Source organism: Neoarius graeffei, chromosome 2 (assembly GCF_027579695.1).
Source record: "Neoarius graeffei isolate fNeoGra1 chromosome 2, fNeoGra1.pri, whole genome shotgun sequence".
In the NCBI taxonomy this organism is placed as follows: domain Eukaryota; kingdom Metazoa; phylum Chordata; class Actinopteri; order Siluriformes; family Ariidae; genus Neoarius; species Neoarius graeffei.
In genome coordinates, this window is record NC_083570.1 from 108,742,175 (window position 1) to 108,762,600 (window position 20,426).

The following is a 20,426-nucleotide window of genomic DNA, read 5'->3' on the forward strand; positions in this document are numbered from 1 at the left end:
CGGCATTAGTGTTTGACAAATTATTGCCAAGTTTAAGCAGCAATGATGCATTCTGGGGTATTAAATCAAATGAACATGCGTTACATGGTGAAAATGTGCAATATGAAGAGTTTGTCTGATGATAAAAACCTGAAACATGGATTCAGTGGCGGTAAATTATGATCTGGCTTTGAAACGTCATACATTGGCAATGATAGTCTACCGTTACAACATATGAAAGTTTAATAAACATAAATAGAAGGCTGTTACATGATCTCAAACAAGTAGGTACATCTGATTGTGGCTGACCCGCGGAGCAGTTTCCCGCAGCAGGGATGAATAATATCCGCAGCGTGCGCACGGTATGGCCCGAACACTACCGTGTTTTGCCGACTGGCTCATTCCGTGTCTCCTTGTTGTTCTGTATTACTCTTCTTTTTTAAAAATTTGTTCAGCACTTCTAAATGCAAGTGAAAAGATTGTAGTGTACACTGCAGGCTTTCTGCTGTGCTTTTAAGCGTGGGTTTGCTCACCGCTGTAGCGAGCACATTCACATCCTTGGCGAAGACCAGGAAAAGAGTTTTTTTTTTTTTTTCCTGTCTTTTGTTTTCTCGAACAAAAGATTCTGCAAGGTCAGTTGAAAGTGACTCCTTTTGCTCGGTCCCATTGTTGGGGAGAAAGAAAGCCCTGGTGCTCAGGAACGCAGCCGGGAATGTTCGTTGTACGAGACGCGATGGTCAGAGGAGGCTCCGTCAAAAGAACAAATTGAACACCTGTGGTAGTGTTGATTTTTGCTCTTGTTGTGCTTCTGAATGATGCCTGCGAGCATCTTCCCTGCTGAAACCACCTTCCAGTACTGAGAGCCAGGCTTTTTTTTTTTTAAATATATAAACTCTGTGCTGAAGACCTTTATATAGCACCACTGTGAGAGGTTGCTTCTGAAATTTTTTTTTTTTTTGAAAACTCTCTGCATGCATGGGTGCACAAAAACCTGCCATCCATTCCTACACGTCTGTGCGCACACACACCTTTTATATATTTCAAAATTGGACTTTATTCAAGTCCAACAGGCAAGGAAAGGTTTGCTGATGAGCGTAGCAAATTTAATCTAGTGTAATAAAGGGATGCATACAGGTGTAGCCATAGTCCTTTGGGCAATTAACGGGTATGCAGTAGGGCTGTAACGATACACCCAACTCACGATTCGATTCGTATCGCGATTTTTGACCCACGATTCGATACACTCACGATTTTTTTTTTAAATATTTTTTTAAAGTAGTAAATTTGACTTGTTAACATTTACTTACTTACATTAACTATTTAATAACAAATAATTCAGACCACTGCAGAGAATGAGTAATCTGTATGCAAAAATGAACAAATGTATATCCAAAGATTGTTTTATTTCTCAAAATAATACTGTTGAGCCGGAAGCTCTGTTTTTTTCGGTTCTGAAAAAGTCATTTTTCCAAATCGTGTAAATCCGTTAAGATTTTTTTTGGGGGGGGGGTGGCTCTCTCACTGTCTCACTCTCATAGGGCCAATGATTTTCTGTGATCGCGGAAAACAGATGGAAATTACGGAATTTTTATGGTGAAACATTGCTCGCATGTCAAAATGTAACTGCCGCAGAAGGCTTCCGCCCAAGCAGACATGCCTTCAGTGTTGCCAGATATTGCTAACGTTTTCCACCCCAAAATATGTTCAAAACCAGCCAAAAAGCACCTAAACCCGCCCAATCTGGCAACACTGCATGCCTTTCCGGCCAAGTGATTGTGATTGGCTTGTGGCACACCTAGCCAGCCAATGAGCTGCTTGTTTACAGATTCGCTCCCCGCGTCGCAACCAGAATGGCGACCGCTTAAAAGAAATGAATGCTCTGCCAGTGGCGAGTGTGGATGTCGCGTGACTCGCAGAAGATTGTCGCAGGTCGGCGAAAAAACGACTTACTAATAGATATTAAAAAAAAAAGTAATTTAAGTAAGTTTAAAACATAATTTAAATAAAAAGTAAAGTATTCATAAATTGAAGTTTGGAAGCGCCTCTGTTTTTGGGCTGAGGAGAAGTTTGAAAGGGTGTACCGCGATTCTGCCTTCTTGTATCGCGACACGGATCGTGGCTCTGCGTATCGCGATTTCGATACGCATATTATTACAGGCCTAGAAATTCGTATATTTTTTTTCGCCAGCCAGCCAGGCTAGTTCCCTTCCAAAGTAACTCGCCAAACAGAAAATCAACTCGCCAAAATTGGTTCATGTATAAATTTTACTTCTGTCAAAAATAAGAGTAGTTACCATTGCTCATGACTAGCACTACGTTCAGACTGCACCCTGAAACGACCCATATCCGATTTGTTGTGAAATCCGATTTTTTTGTTAGGCCGTTCACATTACCAATTATATGAGACTTGTATGCGATCTCCAATATGAACGGAAAACGACCCAAAAGTGTCCCGCATGCGCAAACTGACACGTAATAAGCACGTCTACGTAATGCGTAAACAAAAAAAAGCACACTCTTCAAGTTTGCAAGTAAAGCATGGAGATGAGGCGAGACCTGGCGATGTGGTTTTTGTGGCGGCGGCGGAACTCACACAATAATCTGATTAATGTGGGCAGCAGACTAATGAGACCGAAGGTGTCAAATTACTGGAAATTTCCAGAACAATCTTATAATCTTGTAATACAGGATGGTTTAAGTTATAAATCAGTTATAGAAACTGTTTTATTTAATCAGGCTAACAGATCAACATCCAGGTCCCTACCAAATCCACCATTAGCTTGATCAATTCTATAAAAGTCTATTTAAATTCTGAAAACTGTACAAATCTTGTTGTTTTCCACCAAAGAGGCGGGATTAGCCAACGCAGAATAGTGACGTTTGTCTCTTGTTGATGACGTGTAGGTCGCATGAATGCGGCCTGTCCGGTCAGACTGCAGTCGCATGTGAAAATATCGGATATGCATCGGAATTAGGACCACATATCCAAGCGGCCTGGGTCGCATGTGGAAAAATCGGATCTGTGTCGTTCAGATTGTCAAAACAAATCGGATACAGGTCACATACGGGCAAAAAAATCGGATATGGGTCGTTTCAGGGTGCAGTCTGAACGTAGTCTAATGTGCATTTATTTCAAGACCCGAGTATTTTGATACTGTTAAATACATAAATGTACGGAAGCCGCGAGAGGCCCTTCATATAACCCTTTTTTTTTTTTTTAATTCACCTTGTTATTCCGAGATAACGACGTAATTAATTCGAGATCTCAAGAAATCAAAACTGTTATTTCATGATCTCGAGTAAACAGCTGAGAAATGGTTCATTCAGATGCGCCAAGAGACTTGTGATATGCTGACTTTGGGGCTATTTCTCATTCTGTATACTGTAGACGCAACTTTGGTCATTAGAATGTCTGGAATAATCGATCACCTAATAAGGCAATATTCTGATCAGGGGTTGACACAGGGAGAGATTGCATTAAGTCTTTTAATAAGGGATAATTTCAAAATTAGTCCGCAGCACCTCCGCAGAAGACTGGCCCGGCTTCGTCTCTACCGACGGAGATACAGTGATCCAGCTGAGATCATGAAATAATTTTGTTTAGACATCATTACTGCTGGGTTTCTTCTGATTATTGGTTTTTAGATTTGTTGTGGTTTGCTGTTGCTGTGGTACATTGTTTGTGGGGCATTTTATAGCCGCAGGTCATGTTTTGCTCTTTTGAGTCACCAAGTCGTGGTCAGCGTTTGAGCTGTGGTGTTTTATTTTCACACTGGTTCATCAGCGTCGCTAACCAACGTGTTCCCTGCTAATGAACAATTATTCACCAAAGGGGAACTGAATGTCGGTGAATAATAACAGAAATGGAGTTGAGGTGGTGGTTGTTGTACACCGATATTCAGAGTCTGAGGTGGATAATTGTTTTAGTATAAATACACAGGTCGTTTATTTAAAAAAAAAAAATTCAAAAGCAGTATGTAAATGTAACGGTGCGGCACAGACGTGTCACTTGAAATCGATAAAATAAATCACAATCCCACCTTCTCTTTGAATAGTTTTAGACCAAACTGGGAACAGCGTTTTCTTTCATTTGTAATTCTTCTTCACTTATGGTGACGACGTGATCAGCTGCCATTTTGCCGAGTCGCTCGAGGTGATTACCGAGAAATGGTCAGAATCTCTCGACCAGTCAGAGCGTGCGATATACAGTTGGGTCCATATATATTTGGACACTGACACAAATTTTTTTTTTTTTTTTTAACCTGTTTACTGAAACATATTCAAGTTATAGTTATATAATGGACATAAAGTCCAGACTTTCAGCTTTCATTTGAGGGTATCCACGTTAAAACTGGATGAAGGGTTTAGGAGTTTCAGCTCCTTAACCTGTGCCACCCTGTTTTTAAAGGGACCAAAAGTAATTGGACAATTGACTCAAAGGCTATTTCATGGGCAGGTGTGGGCAATTCCTTCGTTATCTCATTCTCAATTAAGCAGATAAAAGGCCTGTATTTGATTTGAGGTGTGGTGCTTGCATTTGGAAGATTTTGCTGTGAAGAAAACATGCGGTCAAAGGAGCTCTCCATGCAGGTGAAACAAGCCATCCTTAAGCTGCGAAAACAGAAAAAAAACATCCGAGAAATTGCTACAATATTAGGAGTGGCAAAATCTACAGTTTGGTACATCCTGAGAAAGAAAGCAAGCACTGGTGAACTCATCAATGCAAAAAGACCTGGACGCTCACTGAAGACAACAGTGGTGGATGATCGCAGAATAATTTCCATGGTGAAGAGAAACCCCTTCACAACAGCCAACCAAGTGAACAACACTCTCCAGGAGGTAGGCACATCAATATCCAAATCTACCATAAAGAGAAGACTGCATGAAAGTAAATACAGAGGGTTCACTGCACGGTGCAAGCCACTCATAAGCCTCAAGAATAAAAAGGCTAGAATGGACTTTGCTAAAAAAAAAAAACATCTAAAAAAGCCAGCACAGTTCTGGAAGAACATTCTTTGGACAGATGAAACCAAGATGAACCTCTACCAGAATGATGGAAAGAAAAAAGTGTGGCGAAGGCGTGGTACAGCTCATGATCCAAAGCATACCACATCATCTGTAAAACACGGCGGAGGCAGTGTGATGGCTTGGGCATGCATGGCTGCCAGTGGCACTGGGTCACTAGTGTTTATTGATGATGTGACACAGGACAGAAGCAGCCGGATGAATTCTGAGGTATTCAGAGACGTACTGTGTGCTCAAATCCAGCCAAACTGATTGGTCGGCATTTCATAATACAGATGGACAATGACCCAAAACGTAAAGCCAAAGCAACCCAGGAGTTTATTAAAGCAAAGAAGTGGAATATACTTGAATGGCCAAGTCAGTCACCTGATCTCAACCCAATTGAGCAGCATTTCACTTGTTAAAGACTAAACTTCAGACAGAAAGGCCCACAAACAAACAGCAACTGAAAACCGCTGCAGTAAAGGCCTGGCAGAGCATTAAAAAGGAGGAAACACAGCGTCTGGTGATGTCCATGAGTTCAAGACTTCAGGCAGTCATTGCCAACAAAGGGTTTTCAACCAAGTATTAGAAATGAACATTTTATTTACAATTATTTAATTTGTCCAATTACTTTTGAGCCTCTGAAATGAAGGGATTGTGTTTAAAAAATGCTTTAGTTCCTCACATTTTTATGCAAACATTTTGTTCAACCCACTGAATTAAAGCTGAAAGTCTGAACTTCAACTGCGTCTGAATTGTTCAAAATTCATTGTGGTAATGTACAGAAGCAAAATTAGAAAAATGTTGCCTCTGTCCAAATATTTATGGACCTAACTGTATATTTTTTATTTTATTTTTTTAAATTATCTCCTCCGTATGTTAAAAAAAAAAAAGTAGGAATAAAAATAAGCTAGAACTGGTAGCCTGGACAGTTCTACACATCTAAGATGCTCGTTTATCCAAGTCTGAAACTAGTTCTTGGTTAAAAGGGTGACGTTTTGTTCATGTTGGTGTTAACGGCTGTGCTGCGGTTGTCCAGGCTTTACATTGGACTGACTAAACAAGCATATAAAGCATCTTGGAACAAGTGTACTAGAAGTAATTACAGCTTGAGCAATTAGCCCCTGCCGTTTCCGGTTGAGAGTACGCCATGCGCGTTCTTTCTGCTGCTTCTTACCGGAGCACTTTATTTTTCTTTATCTATCGGTCTGTTCGTGTAGTTTTGACGTTCGAGTGTTTTGTCCGCCGGTTGTGGTGTCGCTCCGGGCGTCAGCCGCGGGTGATGCCGGTGCTCCTCGCTACGGATTGCAGTGAGCTCGTTGCTCTTTTAACATCAGGGTTGTCCAGTGTTGTGTGCTTGGCGCAGCGTTCCGAGTGCTGTTGCGTCGGCTGTGTAAGTGGTTCGGTACATAGCAGTGCTTTGTGTGGCGGTGCTCGCTTCGTGGATCTGTGGCGTGGTATTCCGAGCGACGCCTGCACAGCCGCTGCCGGGCAACAGTGTGGGATTTATCTTGATCAGCCTTTTGGTAGGACTATGGCTGTGATGCCATTGGAATTGCATCCTGACCCTCTCTTGGTGAACTTTTTTTCTCCCTTTCCTTTTCTCCCTAATCGTAAAGTGACCTTGAGTTTTGAGAAAGGCGCAATACAAATTTATTATTATTATTGACTGACAGTATACTGTCTAAAATCTGGTACTTTCACTCTGTCTGTAGATTTTACTGAGCTAATGTATATTCCTCAAGCGGAGTCTTGATCATGAAGCTTGTATGGTCGGGATGGTAAGATTCCGAGGCGTACACTGGATATAATTTGGGTTGAACTCTGGATACGTTTCTTCTAACCTCTTTGCATCAGTAAAATCTGAGATGTTCGTTAATTTACGATTAGCCCAGGGGAGAAAAAGAAAACCTGTGAGTTGACCTAGTGTCGTGTTATGTTTGAACACGTTGCTTCTAGGTGCTAATAAACTAAAGGACAAGCCACGGAAGGAGTCGTGTACATTTCAGGGATATTGTTAACGATACCGTGTTAATCGTCTGGATTAAAAGAGGGGAGGAAAAAATTTATATCGCAACAGCGATTAATTTTCTATAGCCGCATCCACTTGTAATAATGTTATGGTTTCTGTTCTGACAACTCGCACAAGGACTTGTATAATACGCACGCGATGATTTTTAAACTTGCATCGGTCACACAGGCTGCTGCTCGGTAGAACAGATCAGCGTACAGAGATGCGTTTTATTCCCATCGCTGGGTTGGTGAGACAGCACTCGAGTGCGGATGGATGGATGGATGGATGGAGGGAAGAGCTGAATCTCTGGCTCCTGGTGGTTCATGGGAGTGTGTGATGGCGTTTATCCTTTCAACTGCAGTGTCTGATGGGGCACACACGGTTAACTCTGCACTCGCTCCACTTCTCTTCTCTCCGGAGTTCCCATCACCTCGGAGCTTACGACAATATCTCCTCAATAATCAGCGCACGTTTTTTTTTTTTTTTTTGTGTAATCGCCTCCGTATTTATACTAAATATTAACGTTATACACTTCAGCACTCTCTCAATTTATATTCCTCTTTTAATCAACGTGCGCCAAAGCTCAGGACCTGTCCGTACCGCCACTGCGTTAAGTTTAGACGAACTTGCGCGGAAGTTAATTTCTTATCCGTGACGCGCCGATGCAGAATCCAGCCTCGCTGCTGCTTTCTGTGGAGTTTCAAACGCACTTCGGTCATGCTCCAGTGGCCCGTAAGTGCAAAACACATTAATGCAACAGAAAACTCAGAAACACGACAGCAGACTCAGGGAACACGTTCATTTTGAGAATTAGTTCGGGTTTTTTTTTTTTCCCCACCTCCTTCCCCTGTGGTAAAAGGATAAAGAGTAATACTGATTAGCGGTTACGGTTATGTTTTGTGCCTCATCTCACGAGCGAGTGAAGTTATCCGTATTTCTGTTGGTCACGAAGCAAGAAAGGAAGTGAAAGTGTACAAACGGTGCTTACTTGAATCGCATCCCACACACCGTCTTATTATAATAATTATTTTTATTATTAGAGATGGATAGATGGGTTTATTTTATCGATCCCAAGCTGGGGAACTGTTACAGCAGCAAGTTATCAGACGTGCGGAAAGAAAGACGCACTGTACAACATAAAATTGAAGGGAAAAAAAATCCCAAGAACAAGCCGACTAGATAAACATGTAATTTAAAAAAAAAAAAAAACTTCTTGACCCCAGTTAAGGCCAATTTATGCTGACAACCCAGTCCTCGCAGACGGCGCCGCAGATGGCGTCTGCGTAGCCCCCCCACCTTCGCAGACGCTCTGCGCGCACCTCCCAAAAATTGTGACCACCGCAGAAGCCTCGCAGACAAGAGGGCTCTGATTGGTCCACTCTACATCCGCTGTACACACACTTCCGCTTCCCTACTTTCCCGGTTTGGTTTGTTTTCACGACCGGCATTTTTAAAAACACGAGCGAAGATGGAGCAGCACGAAGAGCGGTTGATCGAGGAAGTGAGGAAGTACGGACATCTATACGACTCCAGTTCTAGTCATTATAAGTAACCGGAGGATAAACACTCCACTAACCACACCCACCAACTACTCCTAGCGATTTCGCGCCCCCTTGCGTTGTGGCGGTGAATAACATCGCGCACGCCTATTACTCCCCGCTCAACGATAAATTACAACTGTCTGCGAAAGCCTTGTCGCAAGAGCATGCAGAGGCCTTTAGTTCTGGCCGGACGGGAAAAATATTTAGCTGGAGGTCGTGGAGCTCGCCCGACCTAACTCGGTCAATAAGCATTTCATCACGTCTTTTCTGACTTCCCTGGACTCATTAAAGTCTTCATATTTCAAAATATTTATCTTAGTTGTCAAGGTAGCGTCGAACGCTTTGCTAAAAGGAAGACGGAGCGTCAGGCTTGTAGTCTTTTTCCCTCCTCTGTTCTTTTCGCTTGTATATAGAAGCTACAGAGCAAGCGGGCGAGCTCCTTCAGCCGGTATCTCACCGGGTTGCGGCAAATTGCGAACGTCATTCGCGAGAGTGTTTCAAAAGCGTCTTGAAACATTCGCGGGGCTTCTCAATTTCCTCGCACGAGTCGCAAAGCGTCGCTCCTTCGTCGCTGAAGTTTTGAACAGGTTCAAAAAATTCGGGCGACACAATTCAGGGGTCGAAATTAAGCATGTACCGACGGATACGGGCAAGTCATTCTCATACTCGGGCAACAGTAAAATTATCACTAGTTGTCCGTCGGACAACTACGTTTGAATGTCTATTTTACCAAGAAAAATTAAATGGTTGTGATTCCTAACAAACAGAACGAAAACTTTATTTTTCTCGTCTTCTCTTTTGTTTGTCCTTGACTTTGGTTGGTTGCGGTAGTTGACGCTTCCATTTGCGAGATGGCGCTACATATGGTTATTCACACGAGGCACCACGGTCACGTCGGCTCGAACGAACGAACGAAGCATCTTTTTGGACTGATTTTTAATTCTGATTTGATCAGTTCCACTTGACCATGATGACGTGATGTTTTCTGACTGTTTAACATGTTTAATAAAGATACTAGTAGTTATACAGAGTTGTTTTACTGTTCATCATGATGAAATAAACACCAAACACATGAGTGTGTTAAATTTATTTCTATCAATCAGTAATCAAACAATGGCAAAACAAGTTGAAATATTTTATTGCATACTCTATACATCCGGATTGCTTTTTATGCAAATTACTCACCCAGTCAACCTGCAAAAAAGTAGGGCGACTGATACATGCATGCGGGCAGGTAAATTTTTGGGGTTGGTTGCCCTGAGGGCAAGTACATTCAAAAGTTAATTTCGACCCCTGACAATTTCTCTCAAAACAGCCGCAAATGCGTCGCTGGTGTCGCAAAGCCGTCGCGAACCCTTCTCAAGCCATGAGGCTTCCCCTATTTCCCTGCCTGCTGAGGGAAAGCTGGGCTGCGACAGCCTGTGACTAGTCCGAGACACAAGAATTGCGGTAAAATGTGCGAATATCAATTCAGTGTGATTCCAAGTGAAAATTGTCACCAATCTGCATATTTTATTGCAATTCTTGCGTCTTTATTTTCCCGAAAATATCCCGTATTTTCACAATATAAAAAAGTCGGTAGGTCCAGAATTCATGACGCACCTCTGACAGGAGTTTACAGCCGGAAGTCGGGCCATGAATTCACGTCCCCGCCCTCTCAGGCATCAGTAATTACAGAACTACGTCCGGAGGCGAGGCTGAGCAAGTGATTAGGTCCAGTGTTGCCAGATTGGGAGGTTTCCTGCCCAAGTTGGGCAGTTTCAAGTGCATTTTGGCAGGTTTTGAACATATTTTGGGCTGGAAAACGTCAGCAGTATCTGGCAACACTGATTAGGTCTGAGGTGAAGATGGCGATGCTAATAGCTAAGAAAAACATTAGCCTCTCTTTGATTTCAACAAGTGCGTGGCTGGAATGTTCCCAGACTCTTCCCTCGCAAACAAATTTTCCATGGGGAAAACGAAAGCCTCCCAAATAATCAAAGGTAAGCTACACATGCTTACATTAAGTATGTCCTGGCGAAGACCTCATAAATAGCCTAGTGTAAACTAATTGGTGTATTAACTGTTTTATCCACTCATTGTCTATTTTATTTTCTATCTGAAACTTACCCATTTTAAATCACTCTTGGTTTAATATCTTATATTATATTACTCTTTATCTCTTTATTACTCTATCTATCTATCTATCTATCTATCTATCTATCTATCTATCTATCTATCTATCTATCCATCCGAGGCCATGACTATGGTAAAACCATAATGAATTGCAATGGAATTGAATTTATTGACTGGTTATATAATGACCTTTCTTATTTTAACATAAGATACGTATTTTAGCCCTTAATTTGGGAAATAACTGGTACCACTGAAAGCAAATAAAAATGAATGTATAGTTTATTCACAAATGCACTCTATAAACCATAAGCATATTGAGTTTGGGTCTTGGCTATCACCAACATGCACCAGAGTACAGGAAATCACAAATACTAGATAGAAAATTGCCCCCCATTCAACTACACACCCACTTTTGGTGAAGGGTATGACTTTCTGAAATGTTCCCTTATTTTGAGTTAAAAATCTGGGAAATATCCCTTTTTTTCAAACCTCAAAGTTGACAGGTATTATATATATATATATATATATATATATATATATATATATATATATATATATATATATATATGGATGGATAAGAAATCGCAATGCTGTTTGCTTTTTCTTTCAGTACTTTTTTATTACAAAAGCAAACACATTTAATAAAATATGACTGTTTAATCAACTGAAACTTGTACAAAAACTTTAAGTTAGCATTTTAAATGCTCACTGCAACATTTGCAAAACTTTTACAAAGGTACTTAAAATGTCCGATACACGGCCTTTTTGTAGTTCTAAATCGAGCGTTAGGCCGAGTTCGGATGAAATTACACTATTAAAATGATCACTGAATGATTTGTTTTTCTGAATCTTTACTATTTTGTTGTTCGCTAGAATACCATTTTGCGATTTCACACTTCAGCAAATGTTTGCAAACTCCGGATCTCCTTCCTTCATGGTGGCTGCCAATTTTTTTGTGCCGCACGGCGCATGCGTAGAGCTGATTCAGTTCAGAGTGCGCACTCACTCGGCGGAGGCAGTAGTGTGTCGGGGCTGTCGGAGGGAACAGGAGCAGAGATGACGCTTATTTTGTCTCCGGTAAACCAGTCTTCTCTCGTTCAATTACGTGCTGGCATCAAAAGACACCGTTGGTTGTAAATGAAGCCAAACTGAGTGGTTGGAGTGTATTTTCATACACAAATGGAGAAATGTTGGCTGAGTGTGTAATTGTGTCGCCCCACTGCAGAGCGTTGTCGTTGTTAATTCATAGCATGCTCAGCTGCGTGAATGTGTCATGCACCGAAAATAAGAGATTTACAAGCCAGGAACGCCTCATGATGCAATACGCAAGAAAAGAAAAGATTTACTGCCATTTTACTTTGTATTTGAGTAAAGTGAATAAATAAATGGTCTGTGGAAAATGCATTTAATCCTGGGAACTGCGTGCACAGGAGTTTGTGTTTACTCCCCCCGGCTGGGTACTTATTTGTCATGGCTGGCTAGTATGAGCCTTAGTGGAATGTGGAAATGTCAAGTTCGATTTTAGATTTACGAACCCGAAAAAATGTCAAAACCGGCGTTTAAAAAAAAAAAAAATTGCAACCGCACAAACGGCACTCACCCGGCCGGTGGACCGGAAACAGAACATTTTTTAATAATGGCCTTAGGTTCCCCCCCCCCCCTTCTTTTTGTTAAACCGTGGTGTCCTTTTCTATAAACAAGTGAATTTTTTTCACTCGAAAGTACCTTTTCATTTCCTTCAGCAGTTTCAGCTTCAATTCAGTCTGCGTCTGATAAATCATCTAGAGAATACAATTCACTTTCACGGTGCTCGGTTGTGTCGCTCTTCTCCTGTTCCCCCACCCCCAAAGTAACAATTCAGAGCAAAGTGAAAAAGGCAGAAGCGAGCGGAACTGGTCCAGGGCCGCGTCCGGCTTTTTCCACACCAGATTCAAAAATCTGTATCCACCCAGTCATGTGACCTTTTTTTTTCTTCTTCCTCCCCTATTGGTTTTATTAAGTGTGTGTGCAGGGGTCCTTATGGGTCACATGATAAATCTGTGCTTTGTACAGGTGAGTGTGCATTAATAGTGTTAAAAACAAGAATTGTGATTGAGGAGAAGAAGAAAACTCTGCAAGAGTGGCAGTATTGAACGGAAGAAGGATGAAGAAAAAAAAAAACCTCTCTAAAGGTGCAAAGTGACCGAATGGCAGTAAACGTACGTATAAGATCTGATGGTACAAAGTTACAGGAGGACCAGGGTTATAAACAGGAATTATTATTATTATTAGCTCATCTGTCTGTAAGGCCAGTGAGTTGTTGTGATGGCGTGGCGTCTATCGTCCACAATTCGGTTAAATCATACAAGTTCAATTTATATAGCGCCGTTCTCAAAACCCAACGTCGCTTTACAATAATTGGCAGAAAAGAAAGTCCACCAAATAGAGGTCAGGATGTCATTCCAGTGGTGTAGCGGCCACAGTCCCACCAAAAGGCGCACGAAAACAAGTCACCATGCCATGGATCCACGAAGCGAGCACAGAAGCACCGCCACACAGAGCGCTGGTACGTCCCAAACCGCCTGCGCAGCCGCCGCGACATCACATCGCTCGGAACGTCACGCCAAGCACTAAAGCACAGAGCGCTGGACAACCACGATGTTCAAATGAGCAACGAGCTCCCTGCAGTCCACAGCTAGGAGCACAGGCACCACCCACAGCGAACCGACGCCCAAAACTGGGTCCGCAGCTACACCACAACTAAACACTCAAACATCAAACACAGAAAAAACTGTTAATATTATAGTCAGGCTGTCTGTTGTTGCCCAAATGAGGATGGGTTCCCTTTTGAGTCTGGTTCCTCTCGAGGTTTCTTCCTCATGTCGTCTGAGGGAGTTTTTCCTTGCCACCGTCGCCACAGGCTTCTCATTGGGGATAGATTAGGGATAAAATTAGCTCATGCTTTAAGTCGTTCAAATTCTGTAAAGCTGCTTTACGACAATGTTTTATTGTTAAAAGCGCTATACAAATAAACTTGACTTGAGAAAGAAGAAAAAAATTTTAAATAAAAAAGGAGAGAAAATGTATAAAGCCTAGGTCACAACCGGACATACGATTTTTTTTTTTTTTTTTTTTTTTGGCCGTGCGATTTTTGGCGTTTCCCAAATCGCTGCTTTTTTTTTTTCGTGGAGAAAGACGCACGTTGGCTGCAAGTTTGTCTTGCAACCTGAAAAAAATGTAAGCGCCCGTAGAGTTCGTTTGACATGACGAACCTCTGCAGCCGGTCTACGGCTCGAAAATCAGCACGTCACACGCGCGCCCTCCGTGCGTTTCTTGCGGTTTTTTGCACGTAGACCGGCCGTAGGAGCACGTACGGCCGGTTGTGACCGAGGCTTTAAATAAAATGAAGCTCCGGTGAGAAGCGGAAGCCAGAATGCGCACGACGTACTCTCAACCAGAAACGAGAGGGGAAAAATCCATTTCATATCTCCTCCATCAGGTCTCCACGGATTTCCGTTCCGATTTTGTTTGAAACTCATCAACCTCGGTGGTTTTGTCAAATTCTTTGGCTAATGAGTTACTAATTAGGCCAAATGAACGAATTTCCCAGGGCTTTCAGTAGAATTGTATCTCCTCTCTCAGTTCTAATTGATGTTTTGGGTCGATCGTCCCTCGAGCATTTTCTTTTTCATCTAGATATGATCTATACTAGATGTAGAATTGGATGTTCTAGACTCACGCATGTGTGGGTTTTTTTTTTTTTTTTGTGTGTGTTGACTGGAGGTGAACTTCCACTGTCATTTTTGCAACAGGCCTTTATCAATTAAGCACGTTTTATCAAGAAGATAATGCTGTAAACATCTTTTCAAAGGTCCCACCTTAAAGTTTTAAACTTTCTAACTTGTATTGATGTGTAAAAAAAAAAAAAGGGTAATTTATTTTTTCCGGCTTTGGCCATAAAATAGCCACAGATGCTAAAATGGCAAGAAATCAAACAAACAAATCTTCCCTCGAGGAACAAAACTTGGTGGTTTGTTTTTTCTTGTTGGAAACAATTTGTCGACAACTTTTTATTTCCAGTTAAATCGTGTCTCCTCCGTCCCTCAGTTCTCAATGGATTTCACTTCGGATTGTTTTATTTGAAAGAACGCAACCTTCTGCACAAAACCTGCTCCGCTATATCGGCACATTCTTTGCCAACGCGTTTTCTTCTGACTAGAATTGTATCTCCTCACTCACTTCTCATCCGGTTCTGGTCGATCTTGCTTTGGGGAACAAAACGGAGTCATTTGTTGATCCTGTTGTAAAGTTTGTCGTGGAGGTTGGTCCTCTCTCACATCGTCACGTTTCAGTTCTGTTTGGTGTTTTGGGAGTCGTGGGTGTTTTGACGGCAGCCCAGATGAGCTACTTGATGATCTGCTTGTTTATTATTATTGTAGTCCTGGACGTCTCGTCTTGTCTCGTGATGGGAGAATGTCGAATTGTCTAGAGCTTTTACACATCCACAAACTATTGATGAGCGTACTTTATACTTCTCATAGTTCAATAGCGGTCCTTAAATACCCCTTTTCCACCAAATCAGTTCCAGGGCTGGTTCGGGGCCGGTGCTGGTTCACAACTCGTTCAACTTGCAAGCCAGCTGAGAACCAGTTTGCTTTTCCATAGCTCACAGTGCTAAGGGAAGCCACGTCGTTACGCCGCTGCGTTTGCATAAACCTTGGCGCGAACATCGAAGCAGCAGCAGCAACAACAATAATAATAATGGATGACTTTGCGTTTGTACAGCTACTGCTTCTCGTCGCTTAAAAATGGCGATCTTTCGCGGTCTTGTTATTGTTGTTGGTCTTAACAACTCCAGTTCTTTCCTCTGCAGAAAAATAGGCTTTACTTATCCAAATGCACCTGTTGGTTCAAAAGTTAAAGTGCAGAGAACCTCACAGCACAACATGAAGTTCCCTTAAAATATAATATAAATGCCTCAGCTTTCATGTAAGAAAAAAACTACTAGTACTGTGTGCAGGCAGTCTCTCCTGAAGACTAAACTAAACAATAATTATAAGCTAATAAAATAAATGGCTCAGGCTTCATAGAAGAAGAAAAAACAATTTGAACAGAATCTCACAGTATGATGCTGAAGCTGCCTAAACAATGGAAAATAAAATACCATTTTGGCAAAAATGTTGGCATCCATTAATTTCTTGTATTAAGTAAAAATACAAACATACCGTAACACACTTTCAGTAACAGAATTTAAGCCTACATAAACACTGACTCGCACATGCAGTGTTGCCAGATACTGCTGACGTTTTCCAGCCCAAAATATGTTCAAAATGCACTTGAAACCGCCCAATCTGGCAACACTGCGCGCATGCTGCTTCTCTTGAACGTAGACACGGAAGTAAGGCGAAAGGTAGTTTGTTGATGTCACCTCAAGACGACGCCAACGATTGGTCAAATTTGCGGGAAAGTTGCGGTGATTGGATGTAATTGCAACACCGCCTTGAATTTGCGTTGAAGTTGCAAATCGCAACATTGCGAAATCCTGGAGGCTCTGTTTTTTTGCTTGGCCCAGACTCGGTCTCCTCACTCACTGTAGCTTTAGGTACTAAAAATCGATCCATTTTGTCTCTGGTAAAGGCTAGCTGAAGTTCGCTAAATGTTCGCAATAGTAACTTATTCTGGTTTATTTTTCCTCACGTTGTGCCCCCCCCTTAAGAACTTGGGCGCCCCCTAGGGGAGGCACGCCCCACACTTTGAAAAGCCCTGATGTAGTCCATTCATAGACCTTTCCTGAAGTGAGTCATGCTGAAATTTCCTGTTCCCAGGGTTCTGTTGGCTAGTCACGCTTGTTTCTCGTCCACGTTCGACCCATTTGCTCAGGACCCCAGTCATTGTTCAGGAGAGTGCTTTTTGGCAGAGTTATTTATGCAGAAGGGGTTTAATGAGCGAGGGCCTGTCTCATTATACAGGCCGCTGAATACCATGACGACGGCTTTTTTTTTTTTTTTTTAAATAAAGAGCTTCTTTTGAGATTTTAAGATGAACCCATTTGTCATGTGCAAACCGTCCAACTCTAAAATGCCAAGGAATTAAACTTGACTAGCTTGCTCTTGACTTGGCAAATACAAGCGACTGGGATTTATTTTTTAAATTTTTTAATTTGAGGAAAAGCGAGCGCGTTTTTATTGGCTGCGTTTTAGCTCAGCGGGAGAGAATTTACTCTCCAGCAGGATCAGCTCCTGCTTGCCTCAGCGTTCCTTCTGCTGCCTTTTTGGACAGTGACCGCAGCAGCTGTGTGGCAGAGCGGTGATTTAATCACTGCGAGTCTCTCTCTCTTCCTCTTTTCCTGGAGCTGTCATCCATTCAGCTGGGTGAATTAGAGGAAACGTGCTGCTCTGAGATGGGGGGAGGGGGGACCCAGGAAGCTGATTTTTACATCTAAACTCCTGTGTACTCTTGCAGAGTCTCGATGCCCTTTGTGTAACGAGCGTTTCTTTGTCGTAGGTCGCCAACTTGGCCTGCTCCATCTCCAACAACGAGGAGGGCGTGAAGCTGGTGCGCATGGCCGCGATGCAGCTGGAGACGCTGTGTCCTCAGGTATCGCGCTCGCCGAGGTCGAGGGCAGAATAAACCGAGCTCTGCTGTGCAGACTGTTTGTATGTTTTGGACCCTGTTGTGCTCGAGTGACGATGTAATTGTTCCTAATTGGTCACTTTAGGTGATTAACGCGGCGCTGGCTCTGGCCGCCAAACCCAACAGCAAGGTGGCCCAAGATAACATGGATCTGTTCAAGGAGCAGTGGGAGAAGCAGGTGCGCGTGCTCACGGATGCCGTCGACGACATCACCTCCATCGACGACTTCCTGTCTGTATCCGGTAAGTGTGTGTGTGGGGGGGGCTTTTGTGTTTGGTTCAGTTGACGCAGCGCAGGGGCAGTGAGCGTGTTGATGGAGGAGTTTGGTTCGCTTTAGCTGGAGCTGTGTGTGTTTAATGCTGAGCCGGTGGTTGTTTCTCAGGATCGTTGTCTCCTCGGTGCACGAAGCCCAGGCGCTGCGGCCGTGGCGTCAGCCAGCCACAATTCCCTTCAGTCACATCTCCTCCTCTTCCTGCTCTCACTCCTTTCCTTCTTGCTCTCATTTCTTTTCTCTCCCTCCTTGCTCTTATTTCTTTTTCTCTCCCCTTTATTTTTCTTTTCTTGCTCTTATTTCTTTTCTCTCCCTCCTTTCTTGCTCTTTCTTTTTCTCTTTTTCTTTCTCTCCTTTATTTTTTTTCTTGCTTTTTCTTTCTCTCCCCTTTATTTTTCTTGCTCTTCTTTCTATCCCCTTTTTCTTTCCTCTCTTCTTGTGCTTTTCTTTCTATCCCCTTTTTCTTTCCTCTCTTCTTGCTCTTTTCTTTCTATCCCCTTTTTCTTTCCTCTCTCCTTGCTCTTTTTCTTTCTCTCCTTTATTTTTCTTGCTCTTCTTTCTATCCCCTTTTTCTTTCCTCTCTTCTTGCTCTTTTCTTTCTATCCCCTTTTTCTTTCCTCTCTTCTTGCTCTTTTCTTTCTATCCCCTTTTTCTTTCCTCTCTTCTTGCTCTTTTCTTTCTATCCCCTTTTTCTTTCCTCTCTCCTTGCTCTTTTTCTCTCTCCTTTATTTTTCTTGCTCTTCTTTCTATCCCCTTTTTCTTTCCTCTCTTCTTGCTCTTTTCTTTCTATCCCCTTTTTCTTTCCTCTCTTGTGCTTTTCTTTCTATCCCCTTTTTCTTTCCTCTCTTCTTGCTCTTTTCTTTCTATCCCCTTTTTCTTTCCTCTCGTGCTTTTCTTTCTATCCCCTTTTTCTTTCCTCTCTTCTTGCTCTTTTCTTTCTATCCCCTTTTTCTTTCCTCTCTCCTTGCTCTTTTTCTTTCTCTCCTTTATTTTTCTTGCTTTTCTTTCTATCTCCTTTTTCTTTCCTCTCTCCTTGCTCTTTTTCTTGCTCTTCTTTCTATCCCCTTTTTCTTTCTCTCCTTTATTTTTCTTGCTCTTTTCTTTCTATCCCCTTTTTCTTTCCTCTCTCCTTTCTTGCTCTTTCTTTCTCTCACCTTTATTTTCCTTTTCTCTTTTTTCTTGCTTTTTCTTTCTCTCCCCTTTATTTTTCTTGCTCTTTTCTTTCTATCCCCTTTTTCTTTCCTCTCTTCTTGCTCTTTTTCTTTCTCTCCTTTATTTTTCTTGCTCTTTTCTTTCTATCCCCTTTTTCTTTCCTCTCTCCTTTCTTGCTCTTTCTTTCTCTCACCTTTATTTTCCTTTTCTCTTTTTTCTTGCTTTTTCTTTCTCTCCCCTTTATTTTTCTTGCTCTTTTCTTTCTATCCCCTTTTTCTTTCCTCTCTTCTTGCTCTTTTTCTTTCTCTCCTTTATTTTTCTTGCTCTTTTCTTTCTATCCCCTTTTTCTTTCCTCTTTTCTTGCTCTTTTTCTCTCCCCTTTATTAGTGATGCAGTGCTATGCATTGCAAACTATCGACTCCCATATTTTTCTTTCTATCCCCTTTTTCCTCTCCTTTCTTGCTCTTTCTCTTGCCTTTATTTTCCTTTTCTCTTTTTTCTTGCTTTTCTTTCTCTCCCCTTTATTTTTCTTGCTCTTTTCTTTGTTGCTCTTATTTCTTTCAATCCCCTTCATTTTTCTTTCTCTCCTTTCTTGCTCATTTCTCTCGCTCTTTTTTTATTATTATGCCTCCGCCACTGTAAGGTGCAGGAGGCATTATGTTTTCGGGTTGTCCGTCCCGAAACCTTGTGAACGCGATATCTCGAGGCTAATGAAAGGAATTTCACTAAGCTTTCACCATTTGTGCGCTTTGGGACAAACATGGCCTGACTTGGATTTTGAGATCAAAAGGTCTAAGGTCAAGGTCACTGTGAGGTCAAATGTCTGTCTGAAAACCTTGTGAACACACTATCTCCAAGGCTGATGCGAGTAATTTCCCCAGCTCAACATTACTGTGAGGTCAAATGTTCGTCCCCAAATCACAGCTTAATAATGCGTGTAGTCTACCGGGCGGAGGCGTCCCCATCGACACCGCTGGCGTCGAGTTCTAGCTAGTTTGCTCTTATTTCTTTCTCTCCTCTCTTGCTCTTTCTTCTTTGCTTCTTTTTTTGTTCTTTATTTCTTTTCCTTGCTCTTAGTTTTTCCTCTGTCGGTTTCCGTTCCGATTGTGTTTGGTTTGAAAGAACTCCTCGCGAAACTCGGTCGTTGTTTTTGTTAAATTTTTTGCTCTTAAGTTAGTAATTGGGCCAAATGACTGCATTTCCCGGCCTCTCACCGGAACTGCACCTCCTCTCTGATTTCTCGCCCCATTTCACTTCTGAGCCATGGATTGGGTCGATCTTCCCTCGAGGAACACAACTCGGTCGTTTGTTTGTTTTTGATTTTCCTGTTGTAAACAGTGTGTTTACAGCTTTGTTTATTTCCAGTTAAATCACATCTCCTCCCTCAGTTCTTAACGGATTTCAGTTCTGATTGTTTTATTTGAAAGAACTCGGCCTTCTGCACAAAACCTGCTTGCTGTATTAGCAATTTTTTGCTCACAAATTAGTCATTAGGTCGACTTTAATACATTTTTCTTCTGACTATAATTGTATCTCCTCTCATTTATCATGCAAATTCAGTTCTGACTGATGTTTTGGGGAACAAAACGGAGTCCTTTGTTGTTGATCCTGTTGTAAACGGTTTTATCGTGCAGGTTGGCGCTCGCGCTCTCTCTCGCATCAAATTGCAGTTGTGTGTGGTGATCTGGGAGTCGTGGTTGTTTTGACGTTCTGGTATCGTTTACTGCTACAAATT

At 42.1% G+C, this 20,426-nt stretch overlaps 1 protein-coding gene across 1 annotated transcript in view; it reads left to right on the top strand.

The window, feature by feature from the left end:
- The window catches only part of ctnna1 (catenin (cadherin-associated protein), alpha 1), a 353,364-nt gene that overhangs the window by 241,128 nt on the left and 91,810 nt on the right, over nucleotides 1-20,426 (top strand). Inside the window, exons 10-11 of the mRNA XM_060915358.1 lie at nucleotides 17,140-17,232; nucleotides 17,354-17,510. Coding sequence (XP_060771341.1) covers nucleotides 17,140-17,232; nucleotides 17,354-17,510 — 250 coding nt within the window. The remainder of the gene's footprint in view (nucleotides 1-17,139; nucleotides 17,233-17,353; nucleotides 17,511-20,426) is intronic.